This window comes from Pseudophryne corroboree, chromosome 4, assembly GCF_028390025.1.
Source record: "Pseudophryne corroboree isolate aPseCor3 chromosome 4, aPseCor3.hap2, whole genome shotgun sequence".
Classification (NCBI taxonomy): domain Eukaryota; kingdom Metazoa; phylum Chordata; class Amphibia; order Anura; family Myobatrachidae; genus Pseudophryne; species Pseudophryne corroboree.
This window is the reverse complement of record NC_086447.1, coordinates 535868615-535889900: the sequence shown is the minus strand read 5'-3', so window position 1 is coordinate 535889900 and position 21286 is coordinate 535868615. Positions and strand designations below refer to the sequence as shown.

Sequence of the window (21286 nt, the reverse complement as noted above, 5' to 3'; positions counted from 1 at the left end):
CTGATGGGGGCGTAGAGTCCATCCCTACCGTGGAGAATGCCAACGGATTTATAATAGGATGCTTGTCTGAAGACTCTGACTCATTTTCTTGCTCCCATGAGCGGGAAAGGGCATCGGCCTTGCGATTCTGAGAGCCCGGACAGAACTGGAGTTTAAAGTCGAACCTGGAAAAGAAAAGTGCCCATCTGGCCTGACGAGGGTTGAGACATTGTGCGCCTTTTAGATATAGAAGGTTCTTGTGGTCTGTAAGGATGGTGATTGAATGAGAAGCTCCCTCCAACAGATATCTCCACTCCTCTAGAGCGAGCTTGATGGCTAGCAACTCCTGGTCGCCAATGGCATAGTTGCGCTCCGCTGGGGAGAACTTCCGTGAGAAGAAACTGCAAGGATGTAAATGACCATCTTTAGCCCTCTGAGATAACACCGCTCCTACTCCAACGGAGGAGGCATCCACCTCTAAGATGAAAGGAGAGTCGATGTCAGGCTGTTTCAGGACAGGTGCAGAGATGAACCTCTGTTTTAAAAGATGAAAAGCTTGCATGGCTTCTTCAGACCACTTGGACGGGTTAGCACCCTTCTTGGTGAAAGCAGTAATAGGCGCCACAATGGTGGAAAAGTCTCGTATAAACTTTCGGTAATAATTGGCGAACCCTAAGAACCTCTGGACCCCTTTGAGGGTTAAGGGTACCGGCCAATTCTGGATTGCTTGTAGTTTCTCAGGATCCATCTCTAGTCCGGAACCGGACACAATGTACCCTAGAAACGGAATGGACTTGACTTCAAAGACGCATTTCTCTAATTTGCAGTAGAGATGATTGACACGGAGACGGGACAGAACCTCCTTTACCCAGAAACGATGTTCCTCTAAATCGTTGGCAAAAATGAGGATATCATCTAGATAGACCACGGCATGACGGTATAGAATGTCTCTGAAGATCTCATTGACGAAATGCTGGAAGACAGCTGGAGCATTGCTCAATCCGAAGGGCATGACGAGGTACTCATAATGTCCGTCACGGGTGTTAAATGCGGTCTTCCACTCGTCACCCTCACGGATCCGGATGAGATTGTATGCACCTCTCAGGTCCAGCTTTGTAAAGATGGTAGCTCCGCTAACTCTGTCAAAGAGCTCAGTAATCAGGGGTAAAGGATAGCGGTTCTTGATGGTAATGTCGTTCAAACCTCTGTAGTCGATGCACGGCCGCAGACCACCATCTTTCTTCTTTACAAAAAAGAAGCCTGCGCCGGCTGGAGAAGAAGAAGGTCGAATGAACCCCTTTGCTAGGTTCTCTTTAATGTATTCCTCCATAGAATGTGTCTCGGGGAGAGACAACGGATAAGTTCGGCCTCGAGGTGGAACCTTCCCTGGAACGAGATCAATCGGGCAGTCCCATTCTCTATGAGGAGGAAGGATATCAGCAGAAGCTTTACTGAACACATCCGTGAAATCTTGATATGGAGGAGGTGGAACATCAGACGACCTGGGGGAGGAAGAACAGACAGGCAACACTTTAAACAAACATGTTTTAGTACAGGAGGAACCCCATGCCAGGATTTGCGTAGTCGTCCAATCAATTGTAGGATTGTGAAGACGGAGCCATGGAAGGCCCAGGACCACAGGATGTGTGGCTCTTGGAATCACTAAAAATGAAATAAGTTCGGAATGAAGAACTCCCACTCTCAGACGAACTGGTAGAGTCCTTAGAGAAATAACTGTATCAAAAATTTTACTGCCATCCACAGCAGTTAAGGAAAAGGACGAAGGAAGTCTCTCGGTGGGTAGGGACCACCGTTTAACATAGGCTTCAGTAATAAAGTTCCCAGCTGCTCCGGAATCCAGGAGGGCAATGACGTTCTGATAACGTTGAGCAACTTGAAGCGAGACTGGGAGGTTACAATCTTGAGGAGATGGAGAGGAGATCATTACTCCTAGCCGGCCCTCTCCTTGGCGAGCTAGGATTTGGAGTTTCCCGGACGTTTGGGACAGGCATTAATGGTGTGAGACGGAGCTGCACAATACAGACAGAGAAACTCGGAGAGACGTCTTCGGCGCTCAGCAGGAGTTAAACGGGAACGACCAATTTGCATGGGTTCATCTGTAGTTGGTGACAGTTGGCGAGGAGGAGGAGTAGAAGATTTTGGAGCAGATGATCTTCCACGCTCAGTTGCTCTCTCTCTGAAACGCAAGTCAACTTTCGTACAAAGTGAGATTAGCTCATCTAACTTGGAGGGTAAGTCTCTGGTAGCTAACTCATCTTTAATACGCTCGGATAAACCATGCCAGAATGCAGCATACAGGGCCTCGTCGTTCCATGCCAGTTCGGATGCCAGGATCTGGAACTGTATAAGATATTGTCCTACAGTACGTGATTCCTGGCGTAAACGGAGAATCTCAGACGAAGCTGAAGTTACCCGGCCTGGCTCGTCGAAGATGCGCCTGAATGTTGACACAAATGCAGTGTAAGAAGATAGCAGGGTGTCGGACCTCTCCCATAACGGTGATGCCCAATCAAGGGCTGAGCCACTGAGAAGAGAAATAATGTAGGCAATTTTTGTACGGTCACTGGGAAAATTGCCAGGTTGTAGCTCAAACTGAATCTCACACTGGTTGAGAAATCCCCTGCAGAATCTTGGAGATCCGTCAAATTTTGCTGGCGTTGGAAGATGAAGACGTGGAGCAGAAATGGGTAAGGTGGGTGGGGTTATAGCTGGAGTCACTGTGGTTGACGCACCAGACGCGCCTGATCCACGGAGAGTTGTCTGAATCCCATCCAGCCGAGTAGAGAGATCCTGGAGACAGCGGATGATGTGGCCCTGTGCAGCCTCCTGATGTTCTAGTCGGGCTGCCAGTTCTTGCATCGGCCTGGCCGCTTGATCCTGGTCTCCGGCTGGATTCATTAGGTCAGTGCTTACTGTCACAACTGAGGGCCTGAGCTGACGGGAGGCAGCCTCAGTTGTAGGGGCTGAGATGTACCGGAACCTGGGAGGTTGTATCAGACCCCTGGACATGTAAGTAACATGAATAATAACTGCCCGAAGGCGTGACCACGACAACTTAGATAAAAGTCAATGATGTTTATTATGACAACTCCGCATCACAGCAGCAATAAAAGAAAACGTAAAAGTCAGCAAAGAATAAATACAGTTCCTGAGTACTACAGCATGGCAGGAGCCACAGGGCACTGGTAGTGTGAGATAGTTCTTATGATCTTCTAGATGGAAAGTCCTTACCAGGCCCGGCTGTAGCAATGGAGATAACCCAGGATTATACCAGCTGGTGTTCCAGGAAGAGCTGGGTTGCTGAAGGTAAAACAGCTGCTGTGGATACTGGCTGGAACCAGACTGTTGTTAGCACGGAGTGGATACTGGCTGGAACCAGTTAAATAATAAATGAACTTTGGGAGCGATGAAATGTGAACTGAAATGTAGAACTTGAGAGCGGAGAAATAATAATTCCGGTGGAGAGTGGTAAAGTGTAGAAAGGACACCGGCCCTTTAAGGGAAGCTGTACTCTGCTGGAAGCTGAGGCTGGAAGCAGGTAGTGTTGTAGCTGGAAACAGATGAATCCACAATGGATTGGAGAGTCAGGCTACACCGCAGGTGGAATGCTGGTGCGGGTCTCTATGGTGGAAGTCTTGAGACAGGAGCTGGAACCTGGAAGACAATCATAGAAGAGAGACAAACAGGAACTAGGTTTGACAACCAAAGCACTGACGTCTTCCTTGCTCAGGTACAGCTTACTTATACCTGCAGCAAGGAAGGGGTTGGCTAGGCAATTATGCAAATCAACAACACAGACAGCAGATTGGTGGAAATGATCAGATGACAGAATCCAAGATGGCTGCGCCCATGCAGACACTTGGAGGGAAGTTTGGTTTGTAATCCATGTGGTCTGGGAAACAGTAATGGCGGCGCCGGCCACCGGAGACAGGAGACGCCAGGCTGATAGATGCACATTTAACCACGCGGGCACAGCGGAGGCCGCGGCTGATGAAAAGACCACTCTGTATGTGGAAACTCAGGAACAGCGGAATCCGGTCCTGGAACGCTGAGCCCGCCTTAGGAGGCATCTGAAGGGTAAGTAATGGCGTCCAGATACCCGGATCGTGACATCGGGATGCTGGCATCGGTATGCTGACCGCCAGCATCCCGTCAGCAAAGATATCATACAGAATCCCAACAATGACATGTGCTGGCTGACAAGCAACCTTGCAGTATAGGAGGTCAATCCATTGATCCCTAACCAATTGCTTTTTATTTTTATCCTGAAGGGGTTGAGATAGGTGTATTGATAATTGTGCCTATACATGATCTGTTGGAAATATTTGAGGATTAGACTGGGGTCTCATAACTACTGCACCCCTCTAGAGTAGCAGAAGATCTACCACTGCCCTTTGCACCACCCTTCAGGTGGCCTTTCAAATGGTGTGCACTGTTCTCAGAGTGCACTGCTACCTTGGCCTTTGTTAGTAAAGATTCTACCCACCATTGACAAGATGCTGTCAGTGACCCTTTCTCAAAACTCCTGGAGCCTTAATGACAAGCTGCCTCCTGTGATGCTCCAGGAGACAAGAAGTTTCTTTTAGGGTAACCAACAGGGCCTGATTCATGTTTGCATGTAAAGCAAATAAAAGCAAGTAACTTTGTGTCTGGAACAAACCATATTGCCATGCAAGGGGAGCAAATACATTTATATTTTTTCTGTGCAGAGTAAATACTGGCTGCTTTTGCACACAGCCCACAAATGTTAGCCAGCTTTATTTTTAACATAGTAACATAGTAACATAGTATCTAAGGTTGAAAAGAGACAATTTGTCCATCGAGTTCAACCTATTTGTGGTCTCCTATGCAGGATTATTTGGTATAAAATTTTGACTGATGCTGATGTCCGCCATTACGTTTTATCCCTCTTTTTTATAATAACTATAGTGTGTGACTATGCACCATAACCCTGGATATCCTTATCCATTAGGAATTTATCTAATCCGTTCTTAAAGGTGTTGACTGAGTCCGCCATTACAACTCCCTCAGGCAGGGAATTCCAAACACGTATCGTCCTTACCGTGAAAAAGCCTTTACGTCGTATTGTGCGGAATCTCCTCTAACCTGAGCGAGTGTCCACGAGTTCTCTGTGTTGATCTAACCAAAAACAGGTCCTGCGCAAGATCTGTGTATTGTCCCCTTATATATTTGTAGATGTTGATCATGTCCCCTCTTAGTCTCCTCTTTTCCAAAGTAAACATGCCTAGCCTTGCAAGCCTTTCCTCGTATTCCAGCGTCTCCATGCCCTTAATCAGTTTGGTCGCCTGCCTCTGAACCTTTTCTAGCTCCAGGATATCCTTTTTGTAGTATGGTGCCCAGAATTGTACACAGTGTTCAAGGTGTGGCCTCACTAGTGATTTATACAACCGGAGTATAACACTCTCGTCCCTAGCATCAATTCCCCGTTTTATGCATGCTAATATCTTATTAGCCTTCTTTGCTGCAACCCTACTTTGGGTACTACTGCTTAGTTTGCGATCTATGACACCCAAGTCCTTTTCCAGTACAGAATCCTCTAATTTTACCCCATTTAGTATGTAGGTGTTATTTTTGTTCTGGTTACCACAGTGACCTTACACTTACCTTACACTTGCCTGTATTGAAGCGCATTCTCCATTTCGCTGCCATGCTTCTAATTTAACTAAGTCATTCTGAAGCGACTCAGCATCCCCCTCCGTATTTATAACTTTACACAATTTGGTATCATCTGCAAAAATTTACACCATGCTCTCTAGACCTTCTGTTAGGTCGTTAATGAAAATATTGAACAATAGCGGTCCTAATACTGAGCCTTGTGGCACACCACTTAACACTTCAGTCCAATTTGAAAAGGATCCATTAACCACAACGCGCTGCTGCCTATTATCTAACCAATTTTTGAGCCAAGTGCATATTGTGCTTCCTATCCCTATTTCTTGTAGCTTGTAGAGAAGTCTCATGTGTGGTACAGTATCGAAAGCTTTCGCAAAGTCTAAAAAGATTACATCCACCTCTTTACCCTGATCTAAGTTTGCACTTACTGTTTCATAAAAGCCAAGTAAGTTGGTTTGACAGGATCTGTCCTTCACAAATCCATGTTGATTCCTTTTAATGACCTTATTGACTTCAAGGAACTTCTGAATACTATCTCTTAGAATAGCTTCCAATACTTTCCCCACTATAGATGTAAGACTAACTAGTCTATAATTACCCGGTTCAGCTTTACTTCCCTTTTTGAATACAGGCACTACTTCCGCTATACGCCAGTCTTTGGGAACCATACCTGATATTACTGAATCCTTAAAGATCAAAAATAGCGGTTTTGCAAGTTCAGAGTGAAGCTCCATTAGAACCCTTGGGTAAATTCCATCGGGACCTGGTGACTTATTAATCTTTAAATGTTTTAATCGGTCACAGACTACCTCCTCGCTTAAATAAATACCTATCAGTGGGATATTCTCATTATTGAGATTGTGTGTTAGTCCCTGAATTGGGTCCTCTCTAGTAAATACTGTTGAAAAAAAATTCATTTAGCGTGTCCGCTATGTCATTATTATTTTTTCTTAAGACTCCCAACTTGTCTTTTAAAGGGCCTATACTCTCCTTCTTTAATCTCTTGCTATTAATATATTTAAATAATTTTTTGGGATTCGCTTTGCTTTCCTTTGCTAATAGTTTTTCAGTTTCTACTTTAGCCCCCCCCCCCCCCCCCCCCCCTGCAGTGCAACTTAGTCTGCCCACTTGTTTGCTTTTCTGCTTTACTTACAAACATGAATCAGGCTTATAGTCTTGCAATAAGGTCTGTTTCCTTCTATCACTTTTAATTTGAAAACAAAACAGTGGTGGTGCTTTGAATAAGCGCCACTTATCCAACAATTAGAACCAGATTCAGTTAGCAGCAGTAATTAACTGCGGTCTTATTGATCTGTTGGGACTATTCAATTACAACCCGCTTGCAGACTGCACTGTACGCAGAAGTTGCTGTAATTGAATAGCTTCGACCCCTTCCACCCTTTCCCTGCATGGTATATTGCCCTTGCTAATTGAATGTTGCCCTAAAAGTGATAGCATATATTTTAAAAGCTCAAAATAAGTGAAACAGGTGGGTATTGTGATACACAACATTTGGAAAGGAGACCTACAAAACGCTGTCCATCATGATACACATTTGTTTTACAACAAACCATAAGAAGCTTTTGAAACTTCCAGTATATGGTCTTTGAGGTGTGTTGACTGAAAAGCTACTACTTAAAGTATTATTTCCAGTGGTGGCTCCAGAGGTGGGGCTGTAATGCAGTACTAAATTCAAATAGGAAAGCCACACCTACTGCCAGTGAGTCCAGGCCGGCAATTTTTGGCAGCGTTTGGGGTGGCAGTTGGTGTGGCCCCCCCATTTGAATTTTGGAGTGTGCTGTGGTCCCACCTCTGGAGCCAACACTAATTAGCTCTCAGTTAGTAGCCTGCCTCTCAGAATGGGATGTAATTATGTGAGAGACATTACCGACGGCTACATCCCGCACCCCTGTAAATCCCAACAGTCGGCATGCCGACTAGCAGGTACTATTCCCACTCGTGGGTGTCCACGACACCCATAGAGTGGGAATAGAACCCGTGGCAAACGCAGTGAGCCCACAAGGGGTTTATACCAACTGCCGGAATCCCAAGCTGCGGTAACGCATACCCGACCCCTCAGAACTATACATGAGCAGGGCCGGTTCAAGCCCGCTCGGCGCCCCGGGCAGGAAATGGGGCGTGGCCTAATACAGGGGGCGTGGTCAGTTACGCCCCCTGTACATTACTAGCGCCGCTTGACTGCTGAGCGGTGCGCGATGACGTCATTGCGCACCGCACAGCAAAAGGTCCTCTCCACGAAGGGAAACTAGACGCGTAGCGTCTAGTTTCCTTTCATGGAGAGGACCTTTTGCTGTGCGGTGCGCGATGACGTCATCGCGCACCGCTCAGCAAAGGTACACTCCACGAAGGGAAACTAGACGCTACGCGTCTAGTTCCATTCACAGGAGGCGGGGACACAGTGGGCAGCGGAGGCGGACGGGGGACACAGCGGGCAGCAGTGGCGGATCTTGCCATGGTGCGGCGCCCTCCGGATGGCGCCAGCGCCCTCCGGAAGGCGGCGCCCCGGGCAAAAGTCCTGCTTGCTCGTGGCAAGATCCGCTACTGTACATGAGGCACCAGGAGGCAGAGTGACAACTGAATACTGACCACATTCATCTTCATTAACAATTAGCATGCAAAGGTGCCAATTACAGTAGGTATAGCTTTGGTGGCAGTATATAACATACATGATAACCTTATTAGTGCATCATATTTATTAAGCCTTTAGGGCCCCATTTATGAACAAATTTTAGCTATTTAAAACTTGTTGCGTATGATAAATGGTGCTCCAGCCAATCATGTAATTTTTTTCCAAACCATGACAGTCAGGAGCTGATTGGCTGGAGCACCATTTATCATATGCAACGAGTTTTAAATAACTAAAACTTGTTGCTAAATGTGCCTAAGAGTTAAAAATACTGGCATAAGTGTTTTGGTTTGAGTTACACATACAGGTTCTCCTTGGTACCATGTAGGGTGAAATTTCTCAGCATTTCTCAGGGTGAAAAACGTATTCCTGTGAGGGTCGTACATTTTGTTGTCCACAAGGCCATGCGACTCTGGGTAGAGGCCCTGGAATCAGAAGAGCATATTCATGAAAAAGTATTTATTTTGTACATACTGTGTCTACATAAAATGCAGAAAATGAAACACAATAGAAGTTCTAATCATGTGTCCAAAAATTTTATTTTATTTAATTTTAGACCCAGGAAATTAAAGAACATACATGATATACATAAAGATCAGAAGGTCAGTTTAGTAGTAGAATGCCAGAACATGTCAGAGAAGCCATATCACTTAATATGTATGTCCCCAATGATGCACCAGTAGTATATGCACCAAGTGTACGTCATGCATCAGATACACCTCCGCATAATTTTGTACACTTATTTTGATAATAAAATATGCATTTGCTCTAAGAGGAAAAAAAACTTGCTAAAATAGGTTTACAAAACCGTATAATATATGTACGAGCAATGAAGAAAGAACTGGTCAACTTCAGCAGTGAATCTGCAATCAGCATCTGTTATCTAGTATTGATGACATTCATCTTCATTGTGTATTGGCTCCTGGCCCAGGCACGCAAAATTTTTGCAACTTTGACAGGCTTACAGTATGTGTGTTTCTCTCTGAGGGTCTGCATCTGTTTGCACTTACGAGAACACAACCTTATGTCAACATTTAGCAAACTGATGCATTCAATTTCCTGCCTTGAGGCCATGCGCAGACCAGTCATATATCCAACACAGCATCAGTGCCATGCCAATGTTTGTATTTTTGGCTGTGTAGGCCTGGGCTCAAGGACTGGCACTGATAAGAGGCCTTGTCATACATCCATGATTGAAAAGAATTCCATCCTATATTTTCACCCTGGCAGCCTGGTACTGAACTGTGAGCAGAGAGATGCAGGGGATTATTGCTTAACATAGGCATACACTATACAATTATCTGGAAGATAATCTATGGTTGGAATGAAAACCTGGTAATGGATGAGACCAATTTACAATCAACCATTTGCTACCAAACACTGGAAAATATACAAAACCTGTCGTTTATACAAATTGGTTAAATCGCAGACAGGTTTTGGCCATTTTCCAGAGATTGGTAGCAAATGGTCGATTGTCAGCTGCTCTCATCCATTACTAGGTTTTCATTCCAACCACATATTAACTGCCAGATAATGGTATAGTGTATGCCCAGCTTTAGACATAGAAGGCTTGGATCAGATGATCACAACAGGATGAGTGAACAGAGGTAGCCTGATGAAGTACCGGGTGGCATATGGAAGAAAAGGTAATTGAAATAGTCAGCCGTCATTGGTGAAATAAATGGCCAACATAAAGGGGAGTGAATGAGGCAAACCTGGAGCAAATAGAGAACTGAGGAATATTTGATAGGACTGATGCCAGAGGTCCAAGATGAACAAGTATTGTGTTAAGGATACCAGAGTAAAATATAAGTGCACTGAGGAACACTGTGGAGCAACAAACAACACACTTCCCAGGATAAAGCAGCTAAACCAATGTGACTGAGGGGTATGCGGTTAACATACCACCCGTTGGCATCCCAGCTGTCTCAATACAGACACCAGGATTCCGACAGGGGTACTATACCGCCACCTGAATACCGGCGAGGTAGGAGAGTCCCCCTCTTTGGGTGTCCATGACACCCATAGAGGGAGAATAGAACCTGTGTAAGCTCGCCACCGAATCCACAGCATGGCGAGTGCAGCGAGCCAGTATTCCAGCGCCCGGGATGCCGATGTCTGTATGCTGACATTCCAGCGCCCAGGATGCCGATGTCAGTTTGCTGACATTCGGCATCCCGTGCTCCGGCATCACATACCGATCCCGACTGCGGTACTAATTAAATTACCTGTGCTCAAGCAAGGATAGCATTAAAACCTGGACTGTTAATATATCTTGCGGATTAATTTTGGGAAACATTAGTCTAGAGGATACTTCTCAGTTACAGGAAGAAATTATGAACCTAATTAGCCAGCTGCCAGCAATGTTGCAAGAACCTGGGGAGAAGGTGTCCAAGACTTTCAACTACATATACCAGCTGGACATACCTATATTCCGCATTGTGGCTAAAGGTGATGAAGTAGATAAGCATTGATTTTGTCAATTTCATTATAGAGGGTCCCTGACTAAAGATTCAGTTGCACAAAAGCTGATATGCACGGTCCGGAGCTTGGGAAAAACCACTGCTTATTCTGAAAAGTCATGAAGGAGATGCACCAAAAAGGAGAAATTACTGGAAACTCAAGGATGGATGGTGAAAAGGATGGTGGTAGTGTCCCTAAACGAGAAGCACAGAGTCACGGGAGGAGATCCAGAAGATGATCAATAAGAAGAAAAAACAGCAAAGCTTCCGGTGGCACAGTCCCAAAAATCAACTGAATGGCCAGAGGGAGATGGCTGACTGTATGAAAGGCAGAACAAATGGAATAAAGAGTAAAGAGTAAGAGTAAGGAGTAAAGAGAGAAATGAGTCAGTCCAGAAGACTTGTTTTTCGTATTGCATTCCACATATCATGAGAGTGCCTGAAGTAGTGAAGAGCATAAGAACCTCTGTTACGACACAAGAGAGAGAAAGACTGGATATGGGTAGGGGCCAATAGTTTCCATCACAGGTCCCCAGGGAAATCATGATTTATTGCTACTGGACAGCTACAAACAAACCCTTGGAGTGGGGACCATCCTCCTTCATAGTCAGGTATCAATCGTAATGAGCAATTGCAATATTTCTCTCATGTGTCCTTGCAGCCAAGGTTTAGAATCATTGTTTGTGGCTAAGCTACCAAAAGCCATTTTTACCTCAGCTACACAACCATCTATCTCAAATGTCCCAAAATGGTAGCTGGTGTGAAAGGTACTGTAACTTACCCCTCTTGGCCCTACTTTGTTCAGTGGCTGCAGCAGAATCATAATAGGTGTTGATTATCATTGGCATGCATGAAAGTGTTCTGGGACACCTGCATAAGGTTAGAAAATAGGGGAAGACGATTACTTCAAAACCCTAACTACTTACCCAATATTCTTGGTAGCTTATCAAAAGAATCAAAAGAAGATAGAAAAAAAAGTGGGTGCTGGATTCCAGGGGAGTGAAAACCCACTATCAGAACAAAAGTGGATGACCAATGAAATGATGAAGGGTGACATGGGTCTTCTTTAGGAAACTAGGATCTAAGGCTAGCACCCGTAATGGAGCACTGCATACAGTTGTTGGATAAAACCCTTTCCAATAGCATTCAAGAAGGCTAGGACTAGAATACATGAAAATAGATCAGCAGCATACTCTAGGTTGGGCCTCCTAGACTATGGGGTGATAATTCTGAAATCATATATGATTTTCCTTAATGGTAACCAGGAACTAGAATGCTGTCATCTACTGTATTTGTGTATAGACTGAAAGGCAGCATTAATTTTCCCTCAAGGGGTTATATCGGTTTATCAGGATGCCAAAGAGACTGTCGGAAGCCCCAACAATATTCCCAAGATGCATGCAAAGAGTGGCCAGGGACATGAACTTTCAGGAGGTGTTGGTCTATACAGATAACCTGATTGTGTTTAAGAGCACTCTGCAAGAGAACAATAGGAGGTTGCTCAATATGCTAGGCTGGCATGTGGGGCATGGTCTCAAACCATCCCTGGAGAAGTTTCAGCTCTGCAAGTCCATGGGACATTTTATCAGCCAGGAGTGGCCACAGATCCAGCTAAAGTAGAGAATTTTATCAACTGGCCCAGATCAAGGAAGCTAAGAGTACTGCAGTAATATCTGGATTTTACAAGTACATACTTGTGCCCCACTACTCCAAGAGAGAGAGATGAACCATGTAGTGTGAGCAAGCAATGCAGACTCTCAACACTCATATGACCTACATAAATTTATGATGATTGGGTTAGGCCATACCTGTTACATGTGGAGGCTTCTCTGGAGGGGGTAGGGGCTGTCCTGTATCAGAAACATAATGGCACACATGCCTGTCAGCCAAGGACTGGCTCTCAGCAAAGGGAATTACCCTATACACTAGTTTTCTGGTATTAATGTTGGCAATAGAAGACAAGCTCCATGAATGCTTGTATGGAGTCTACTTTGAGGTTTACGCACACCACAAAAAAAAATAGCTGCATCCAGAAACTGTTTGAGACATCAGCCTGAAGTATCAGCTTGACGTTGATGCACTTTCTATCTTGCCTGGATTTCTGTGTGCAAACAAAAAAGGGTGTGTGGAAATTCTTGCCCATTACGCAATGGGAATATGCTAAATAGATGAAATAGTTATACCCACTAGTAGAGAAGTTTTGATACTCTGGGGAGCAACAGTGGAGACAATACCACTTCAGCACTTCTGGCTGACGTAAATGGACAGGGGTTATGTCTCAGTTGAGAGCACTTGTAGCGAGAAGAGCAGAAGTATTCCTCCACTGTACATTGGAGTTGGCTAGTGAAGAGAAGCATGGATACCAAAGGTAAAGCACTGAAGACAGATGAGGTAAAGTTGAAAGTGCACTTACAAGAGCCCTTGAAATGCTGTACCAAATAGAATTAATGGAAACACTGGGGCCTTCTGGGAAGCATTACATTAAATTGAGGTCATAATGGAGCCTTAATACACAAGTACATACTTAAGTCAGGAGACAAAGTGCTGGCCAGCCAGCTGGGGCCCTCTGGGAAGCATTACATTAAATTGAGGTCATAATGGTCTTGATGGCTTGCCACCAGGATAACTAAGTCAGTACAGAGTATACTGTAGGTTCTCAAACTTGGTCCCACAGTCAACATTTTCCAGGTAACCCAGGAGGTGCACAGGTGTATTTATTTCTCACAGACACATTTTTAAAAGGTCCACAGGTGGCACTAAATACAGTACTTCACTTGTGATTTTATGAGGAGACCTGCAAAACATGCACTGTGTGGGGTCCTGAAGACAGAGTTTGAGAACCTGTTGTATAGAGACACAGTGTAAAAAATGTAAGCACTGTCAGATTCCATATCGTTTCTGCCATTTTGTTTTATTTTTTTTATTTTTTTACAGAATCCAACAGCAGCATTGCTGCTCTCTCTGTCAGATTTGATAGAGTCAGCAGGCACTAGGACCTGTCATGGCACTAGCAGCCGGTTCCACGTTCTATGAGTGCTTGGGGATCAGGTGCTGTAAATAGTGTGGTGCAGCCTGTGCCAGGCCCCCTTTGCTATGTACTACTACTATGTAGCATTATGTGTAAGTGGCACTACTAATACCTTCTGGCATTATGTGTAAGGGACACTACTAATACTACTCTGTAGCATTACATGTAAGGAAACTACGACTACTATAGCATTATGTGTAAAGGTACTACTAATACTCTGGCATTATGTGTAAGGGGCACTACTTGTACTCTGTGGCATTATGTGTAAGGTGCACTATTACTACTACTTTGTGGCATTATGTGGTGTACGGACACCACTACTACTACTCTGGCATTACAGATGGAGCCATGCTAATCGTGGTTCCGTCTCTGCCAGGGTGCACCCGCCTAGGCATGCCTAACGTAGCGTTCGTGATGCGCGTGCATGTGAGACGTTGATGCGCCCTATTCACTGCAATGGGAGCATCTCTGTGCACTCCCGTAGTGTGACTAGGTGCCGGATGACCTAGCCGCACCGGGAGTGCACGGTTGCGATGGAGCCAAATCAGATGAGCGCAGTTCCATTTCTATGTGTACAGTAAGTAGTACTACTAATGCTTTGTGGCATTATGTCCAAGATATATTTTTCATATACTTTATTCAGTCAAAACTCTGGTTTAGACGTAAGTATGACAGGAAAGGCTCTGCCTCACCTGCCTCACCCCACCGCACGTCACTGGTAGCTCATATATCTGAATGATCCTTTTGCCTCTTGAAAAACCTGCCTGAGTGCAGGGAAAAGTGTTGAGGATACAAAAGAATGACCTTACATGCACAGGAGCTTTATCAAATTGGACTGCGCTTCACCTAATGGATGTGACCACCAATTTACAGCCCTATATTTAGTGAGGCCAGACATCTCGCTATCGTAACTACTGCAGGACCATGTCATCTATAACACATTGGAGAGTGCTGGTGCTGTGTTACCCGGGAGAACGGGGAAATCTGGGACGGTGCACATTCTCACTGGTAAGACCTCTACGCTGCCTGCGCTGGTTAGTGCATAGTGCATATTCAGTTCCCACTGTCATACTCTGGATTAAACTTTTTATACATGTAGAATGGGAGAAGTAAACACACCCGGTATTCACCTGCGCTAGGCGCTATCCTTCCCTAAGCTTTGTTATCACTTTAGCGTTGAGAAATGAGATAGACTGTGACAACTGAATGTTTCTGCTAATAAATGACTACAGACACTAACTACCAGGGGTTAAAGTGGGCCAGAATGGGGCGGAACTGCGTTCCGTCACTTCAAATTGAAGGCGGAACTAGTTCCGCCTCCTACTGCCCACTTTACCCAGCCACAGAAGCACTTAAGGAGGATCAAAAGGAGGATCATAGCCAGCCTTGCAGGCTTATCAATGGCTGCCCCACCTCCGCCCGCCCACATCTCTACACAGATCACTAGAGGCCGCACCTCCGGTCTTGGATGCAGCAGGTGTCGGGATCCATGTAACAGCCTATGCGCAGTCAGGGAAAGTGGCTCTCCATTCCCCTGACTCGCCTGATGAAACTAAACAGGGGCATTACTAATGGGGGCACTACTAATGAGGGCATTGTAATGGGGGCACTTCATAAGGGGCATCACTCCTGGGGACATAAGGGGCACCACTACTATGGGCTCTATATAAGGGGCACTACCACTGTGGGCACTACCAGTACAGTGGACATTGCATAAGGAGCACTACTACTGTGGGCATTGTAAAAGGGGCGCTACTGCTGTGGGCATTGTGTATTACGGGGTGCTACTACTGTCGGCATCATGTGTATTGGGGGTGCTATTGTTGCAAAATGCGCATGCGCAAGGCACGCAGGGCACATGCGCTTAGTTATTTAACTAAAAACTTAGTAGATTTGCTGTGGATTCTGCTGCGCTTTTCAGTCGCACTGCTGATCGGTGAGTGATTGACAGGAAAGGGGTGTTTCTGGGTGGTAACTGAGCGTTTTCCGAGAGTGTGCTAAAAAACGCAGGCGTGTCAGGGAAAAACGCGGGAGTGTCTGGAGAAATGGGGGAGTGGCTGGCCGAACGCAGGGCGTGTTTGCGACGTCAAACCAGGAACTAAACGGACTGAGCTGATCGCAATCTGTGAGTAGGTCTGGAGCTACTCAGAAACTGCAAAGAATTATTTAGTAGCAGTTCTGCTAATCTTTCGTTCGCTATTCTGCTAAGCTAAGATACACTCCCAGAGGGCGGCGGCCTAGCATGTGCGAGCGAACAACTCATGATGAGGGCCAATAGCTTTATTGCATGGGCTACAGGGGAGGGGGGAGTGAGTTCCACCACCTCTCTAGGCCCACTTTAAGCACAGCTAACTACCATCTAAAAACTTTACTGGCTATTACCTATGGATGGTAACAATCTAATCTCTATGCTTCACACCCAGGTTTAAGTGTCAAGAAAGTGGTACCTTTTACCTGTGAATGTAATGATATATCTATATAGGATTACTATTTAAATTCCCTTTTTTATATGTATATGTAAATGCAGTACATGTATGTATGTCTATGACAATTTTTTATTAACTTTTATTTAATTGATTGTAATTTGCCTAACTTAAGCGCCAACTGTATCTATATTGTGTTTTTTTAACTAAAGAGACTGGCAAGTCTCTTTCCAGTTGGCTGCTGACTATAGGCATTATTTAATTAGCAACAATCTACACAGCGCCACAGAATTCCCGTTTACACTCTTGAAAAACTGAGTGCACGGTTGTGGTGTGGCCCAGGGTGCAGGGTGCCTGGTGTGTGGTGTGGACCCCAGGGGCCTGTGTGGAGTGCACACACTGCACCCATTGCATATATATATGCCAGTGCGTCAAGTCCAGGAGCAGGTTTATGTAGCCCTGATCTAAACTTATAACGTGGTAAATGTGTTATACATTCAGATATTCAATAAATCAAATAACTTACTGTGACAATACTGTAATGGTTGGGGAATGTTTTTGATGGATACACAGGCCTTAAAGCACGAGTGTATGTCCCATATTGTTCTAAAAAATGGAAGAAAAAGGAAATAATAAAGTTATAAAGTTATATAGAGGCTAAACAACAATTGTTCAGGGCTAGTTTAAGACAGCAACAGACCCATCATATTAGGGGTCTGAGATTCAAGGTCGACACCAATTGGTCGACACACCTTATGTCGACGCCTGAAATAGGTCGATATGGACAAAAGGTCGACATGAACAAGATCGATATGGAAAAAAGTCAACATGAGTTTTTAATTTTTTGGGGTGTCGTTTTCTCTAATGTGACCGGGAACCCCAATTAGTGCACCATGTCCCCTCGTATGGCTCGCTTCGCTCGCCATGCTTCGGTTGCCGGTAACACAGGTTATCGTTCGATCCACGTGGATCGTATAGTAAGAAAAAGTAAAAAAAAAATGTAAACTCATGTCGACCTTTTTCCATGTTGACCTATTTCAGGTGTCGACCTAAGTGATGTCAACCTAGAGTCCGGATACCCATATTAGTGGGTCATCACACAGTTTGCAACACTTATAAACTACATTGAAAAATATCAGCATACCAATTTGAAAAACAGAACAAGAACAAAAATAAAAGCAATACAGTTTTACAAATAATGAGGTGTGTAGTTCTGAGCATTTTATTTGTAAATGAACATCAGAGTTGAGTGAGGACTGCAGAGTTGAGTGAGGACTGGGGGTAGTTGCAGAGATTTGCAGTTAGGTCTTTGAGTAATGCTATGTCTAGGATAAAACATTAGGGTAGGCTGGGATTTAGGACTATTTTTTAGTCCACAAGATGTTATTATGATCTTGATGACTTGATCCAAAGTGAAAACTAACCTCTAACAAAAGTGGTCTTCGCCCTCCGATTAGGGCCAATATTTACAAAAAAAATCGAGTTTGCCCGATTTGTGCTTTTTTTTCTAGGTCCCAATCCGGGAATTCACTAAGCACCAATCTCGGCAGTGTTTGGACTATTCGTAATGGTTTGAATGACAACGTTCACAAATACGAATGAATAGACCATCGGTCAAACGTGGCTGTTATTTCATAGAATATGAGCATTCACTATTCATTCATATTTGGGTGTTAGTTTCTGAGTGCTCAAGTGCGGGTCTGTTTTTTTTCGATTCGTTAAAAAAAGCAGCAATAAAATAGACCTGCTTTTTCCAGTCGAGTTTGGATAACCATGCACGGATCAGTGAGATCTGTGCATGGTTATCTATGGGAAAGGGTCTGTTTAGTGTAAAAACGGGAAAAAAAATAGCGTGGGGTCCCCCCTTCTAAGCATATCCAGCCTCGGGCTCTTCGAGCCGGTCCTGGTTGAAAAAATATGGGGGAAAAAATGACAGGGGTTCCCCCATATTTAATCAACCAGCACCGGGCTCTGCACCTGGTCCTGGTTCCAAAAATGCGGGAGACAAAAAGCGTAGGGGTCCCCTGTATTTCTGAAACCAGCACCGGGCTCCACTAGCTGGGGAGATAATGCCACAGCCGGGGGACACTTTGATATCGGTCCCTGCGGCCGTGCCATTAAAACCCCAACTAGTCACCCCTGGCCGGGGTACCCTGGAGGAGTGGGGACCCCTTCAATCAAGGGGTCCCCCCCCTCCAGCCACCCAAGGGCCAGGGGTGAAGCCCGAGGCTGTCCCCCCATCCAAGGGCAGCGGATGGGGGGCTGATAGCCAAGTGTGAAATTGTGAATATTGTTTTTAGTAGCAGTACTACAAGTCCCAGCAAGCCTCCCCCACAAGCTGGTACTTGGAGAACCACAAGTACCAGCATGCGGTGGAAAACCGGGCCCGCTGGTACCTGTAGTACTACTACTAAAAAAATACCCCAATAAAAACAGGACACACACCGTGACAGTACAACTTTATTACATACATGCACACCAACATGCACACATACTTACCTATGTTCCCACGAGGCTCGGTCCTCTTCTCCATGTAGAATCCTAGGGGTACCTGTGAAAAAAATTATACTCACATAATCCAGTGATGAATCCGGCCTTTGAATAATCCACGTACTTGGCAAAAAAAAAAAAAAACGCAAACCCGACCACGCACTGAAAGGGGTCCCATGTTTACACATGGGACCCCTTTCCCCGACTGCCAGGACCCCCCCTGACTCCTGTCAAAGAGGATCCCTTCAGCCAATCAGGGAGCGCCACGTCGTGGCACCCTCCTGATTGGCTGTGTGCTCCTGTAGGGTCTGTCAGGCAGCACACGGCAGTGATACAATGTAGCGCCTATGCGCTCCATTGTAGCCAATGGTGGGAACTTTGCGGTCAGCGGTGAGGTTGGAGCGCTGTATGTATCCAAATTTATTATCTGAATTAAAAACATAAAATTATCAAAAATTTATCATAACAAAGACAATTGACACATATGACACAAACAATAAAAAATCAATAAAAATAAATTGAATACTGCCTTTGATGGTGTGACTATTCCAAATTACTAATGTTGTAATCCACCTGTAATGGTGATACCGTGCTTTTATGTCCTTTAATATCAACACACAAATATATGCCTCTGTGTGTTTATTTTCCTTGGACAAGATGATAGACCCAGATAATGTATGCACGCTGCTGTTAATTTTGTCATATGAACATTCTTTTGAGGTAATAGTCTGATAGTACAGACAATGTGCTGGTTCCTCCTCTGTTCAATCTGTAAAGACAGAGGCAGAGGGAGGGCGCCGGGATCTCCAAGTGCCGGAGCGGCGCTGTGCTTCCACCTGTGCCGACAGCAGTTAGCTCCGTGCTTATATACAAATGCGGTGTGTAATTCAGGTTCTGTCTTACCGGATCTCTGTGTACATTCCACAGCCTTGGGTAGTGTTAACGTCCTTGCATAGGCTCCGTATATTATCAAAGTCCCGTACGTGGCTGGATGATTAATATCGGTGCAGATACCGGTAAGACAAATGTCCAGAGAGGTGTGGGCTTTTTCCTTACGCGTTTCTCCGCACCTGTACACCTGTGGTTTCGTCAGAGGATAACAGTCATAGTGCCAGAAGCACCTTTTAAACCCAAAGCATCCAGTCGTTATCCAGAGTGGTAATAATCACACCTGTTCTATATATACACAATCAAACTTGTTATCATCTGTTTTTTGTTTCATATGTGTCCACTACAGGTACCAGCGGGCCCGGTTTTCAAGCGCATGCTGGTACTTGTGGTTCTCCAAATACCAGCTTGCGGGGGAGGCTTGCTGGGACTTGTAGTACTGCTACTAAAAACAATATTCACAATTTCACACTTGGCTACCAACCCCCCATCCGCCGCCCTTGGATGGGGGGGGGGCAGCTTTGGGCTTCACCCCTGGCCCTTGGATGGCTGGAAGGGGGGACCCCTTGATTGAAGGGGTCCCCACTCCTCCAGGGTACCCCGGCCAGGGGTGACTAGTTGGGGTTTTAATGGCACGGCCGCAGGGACCGATATCAAAGTGTCCCCCGGCTGTGGCATTATCTCCCCAGCTAGTGGAGCCCGGTGCTGGTTTCAGAAATCCGGGGGACCCCTATGCTTCTTGTCCCCCGTATTTTTGGAACCAGGACCAGGCGCAGAGCTCGGTGCTGGTTGATTAAATATGGGGGGACCCCTGTCATTTCCCCCCCCATATTTTTTCAACCAGGACCGGCTCAAAGAGCCCGAGGCTGGTTGTGCTTAGGAGGTGCGACCCCACGCAATTTTTTTTCAAATTTTTAAAGACTTTAATCAACTTTTTAACTTACACAATGAAGCCCTGCACGGATCTCACAGATCCGGCCGGGATTCCTTGTGTTTTTTCAGGCAGTGTTTTACTCATCACTCCCGTAAAACACTGCCTGATATTACGAATCACATCGACATCGTAAAAAACGATTGTGCAAAACTCAGCAGCTTAGTGAATGATCGTATCAGGACTCAAAAAGTTGCAGTAAAATGCACCCGATACCATTCGAGTTCAAACACCCTTCAAAAACGGCCAAAACACAAATATTAGTAAATATTGCCCTAGGTGTCTAAAATAGTATCTATGATAGATAGATGGCAAATGCCTTAAAATAGCCATCTGTACTTGCCCTTTCAGAGGCCTTCTGACTAATAATTGTGATGGCCCAATAAATGAAGAATTTGGCTCTGTAATGGTATCCGGACTCCAGGTCGAAAACAAAAAGGTTGACACACCTTAGGTCGACGCCAATTGGTCGACACACCTTAGGTCGACGTGGACAAAAGGTCAACAGGAACAAGGTCGACATGGAAAAAGGTCGACATGAGTTTTTCACAATTTTTTTCTTTTTTGGAACCTCTTCATACTTCACGTGCCACGTGGACTACGATTGGAACGGTAATCTGTGCCGAGCGAAGCAAAGGCACCATGCCCGAAGCATGGCGAGCGAAGCGAGCCATGTGAGGGGACGCGGTGCACTAATTGGGGTTCCCGGTCACTCTACGAAGAAAACGACACAAAAAAAACACATAAAAAATTCATGTCGACCTTTTTCCATGTCGACCTTGT

General features: G+C 45.2%; 1 protein-coding gene across 1 annotated transcript in view; it reads right to left on the bottom strand.

The window, feature by feature from the left end:
- The window catches only part of ENPP1 (ectonucleotide pyrophosphatase/phosphodiesterase 1), a 277653-nt gene that overhangs the window by 141106 nt on the left and 115261 nt on the right, over window positions 1–21286 (bottom strand). Inside the window, exons 7-8 of the mRNA XM_063917308.1 lie at window positions 16721–16800; window positions 8587–8706 (exon numbers count right to left, since the gene is read on the bottom strand). Coding sequence (XP_063773378.1) covers window positions 8587–8706; window positions 16721–16800 — 200 coding nt within the window. The remainder of the gene's footprint in view (window positions 1–8586; window positions 8707–16720; window positions 16801–21286) is intronic.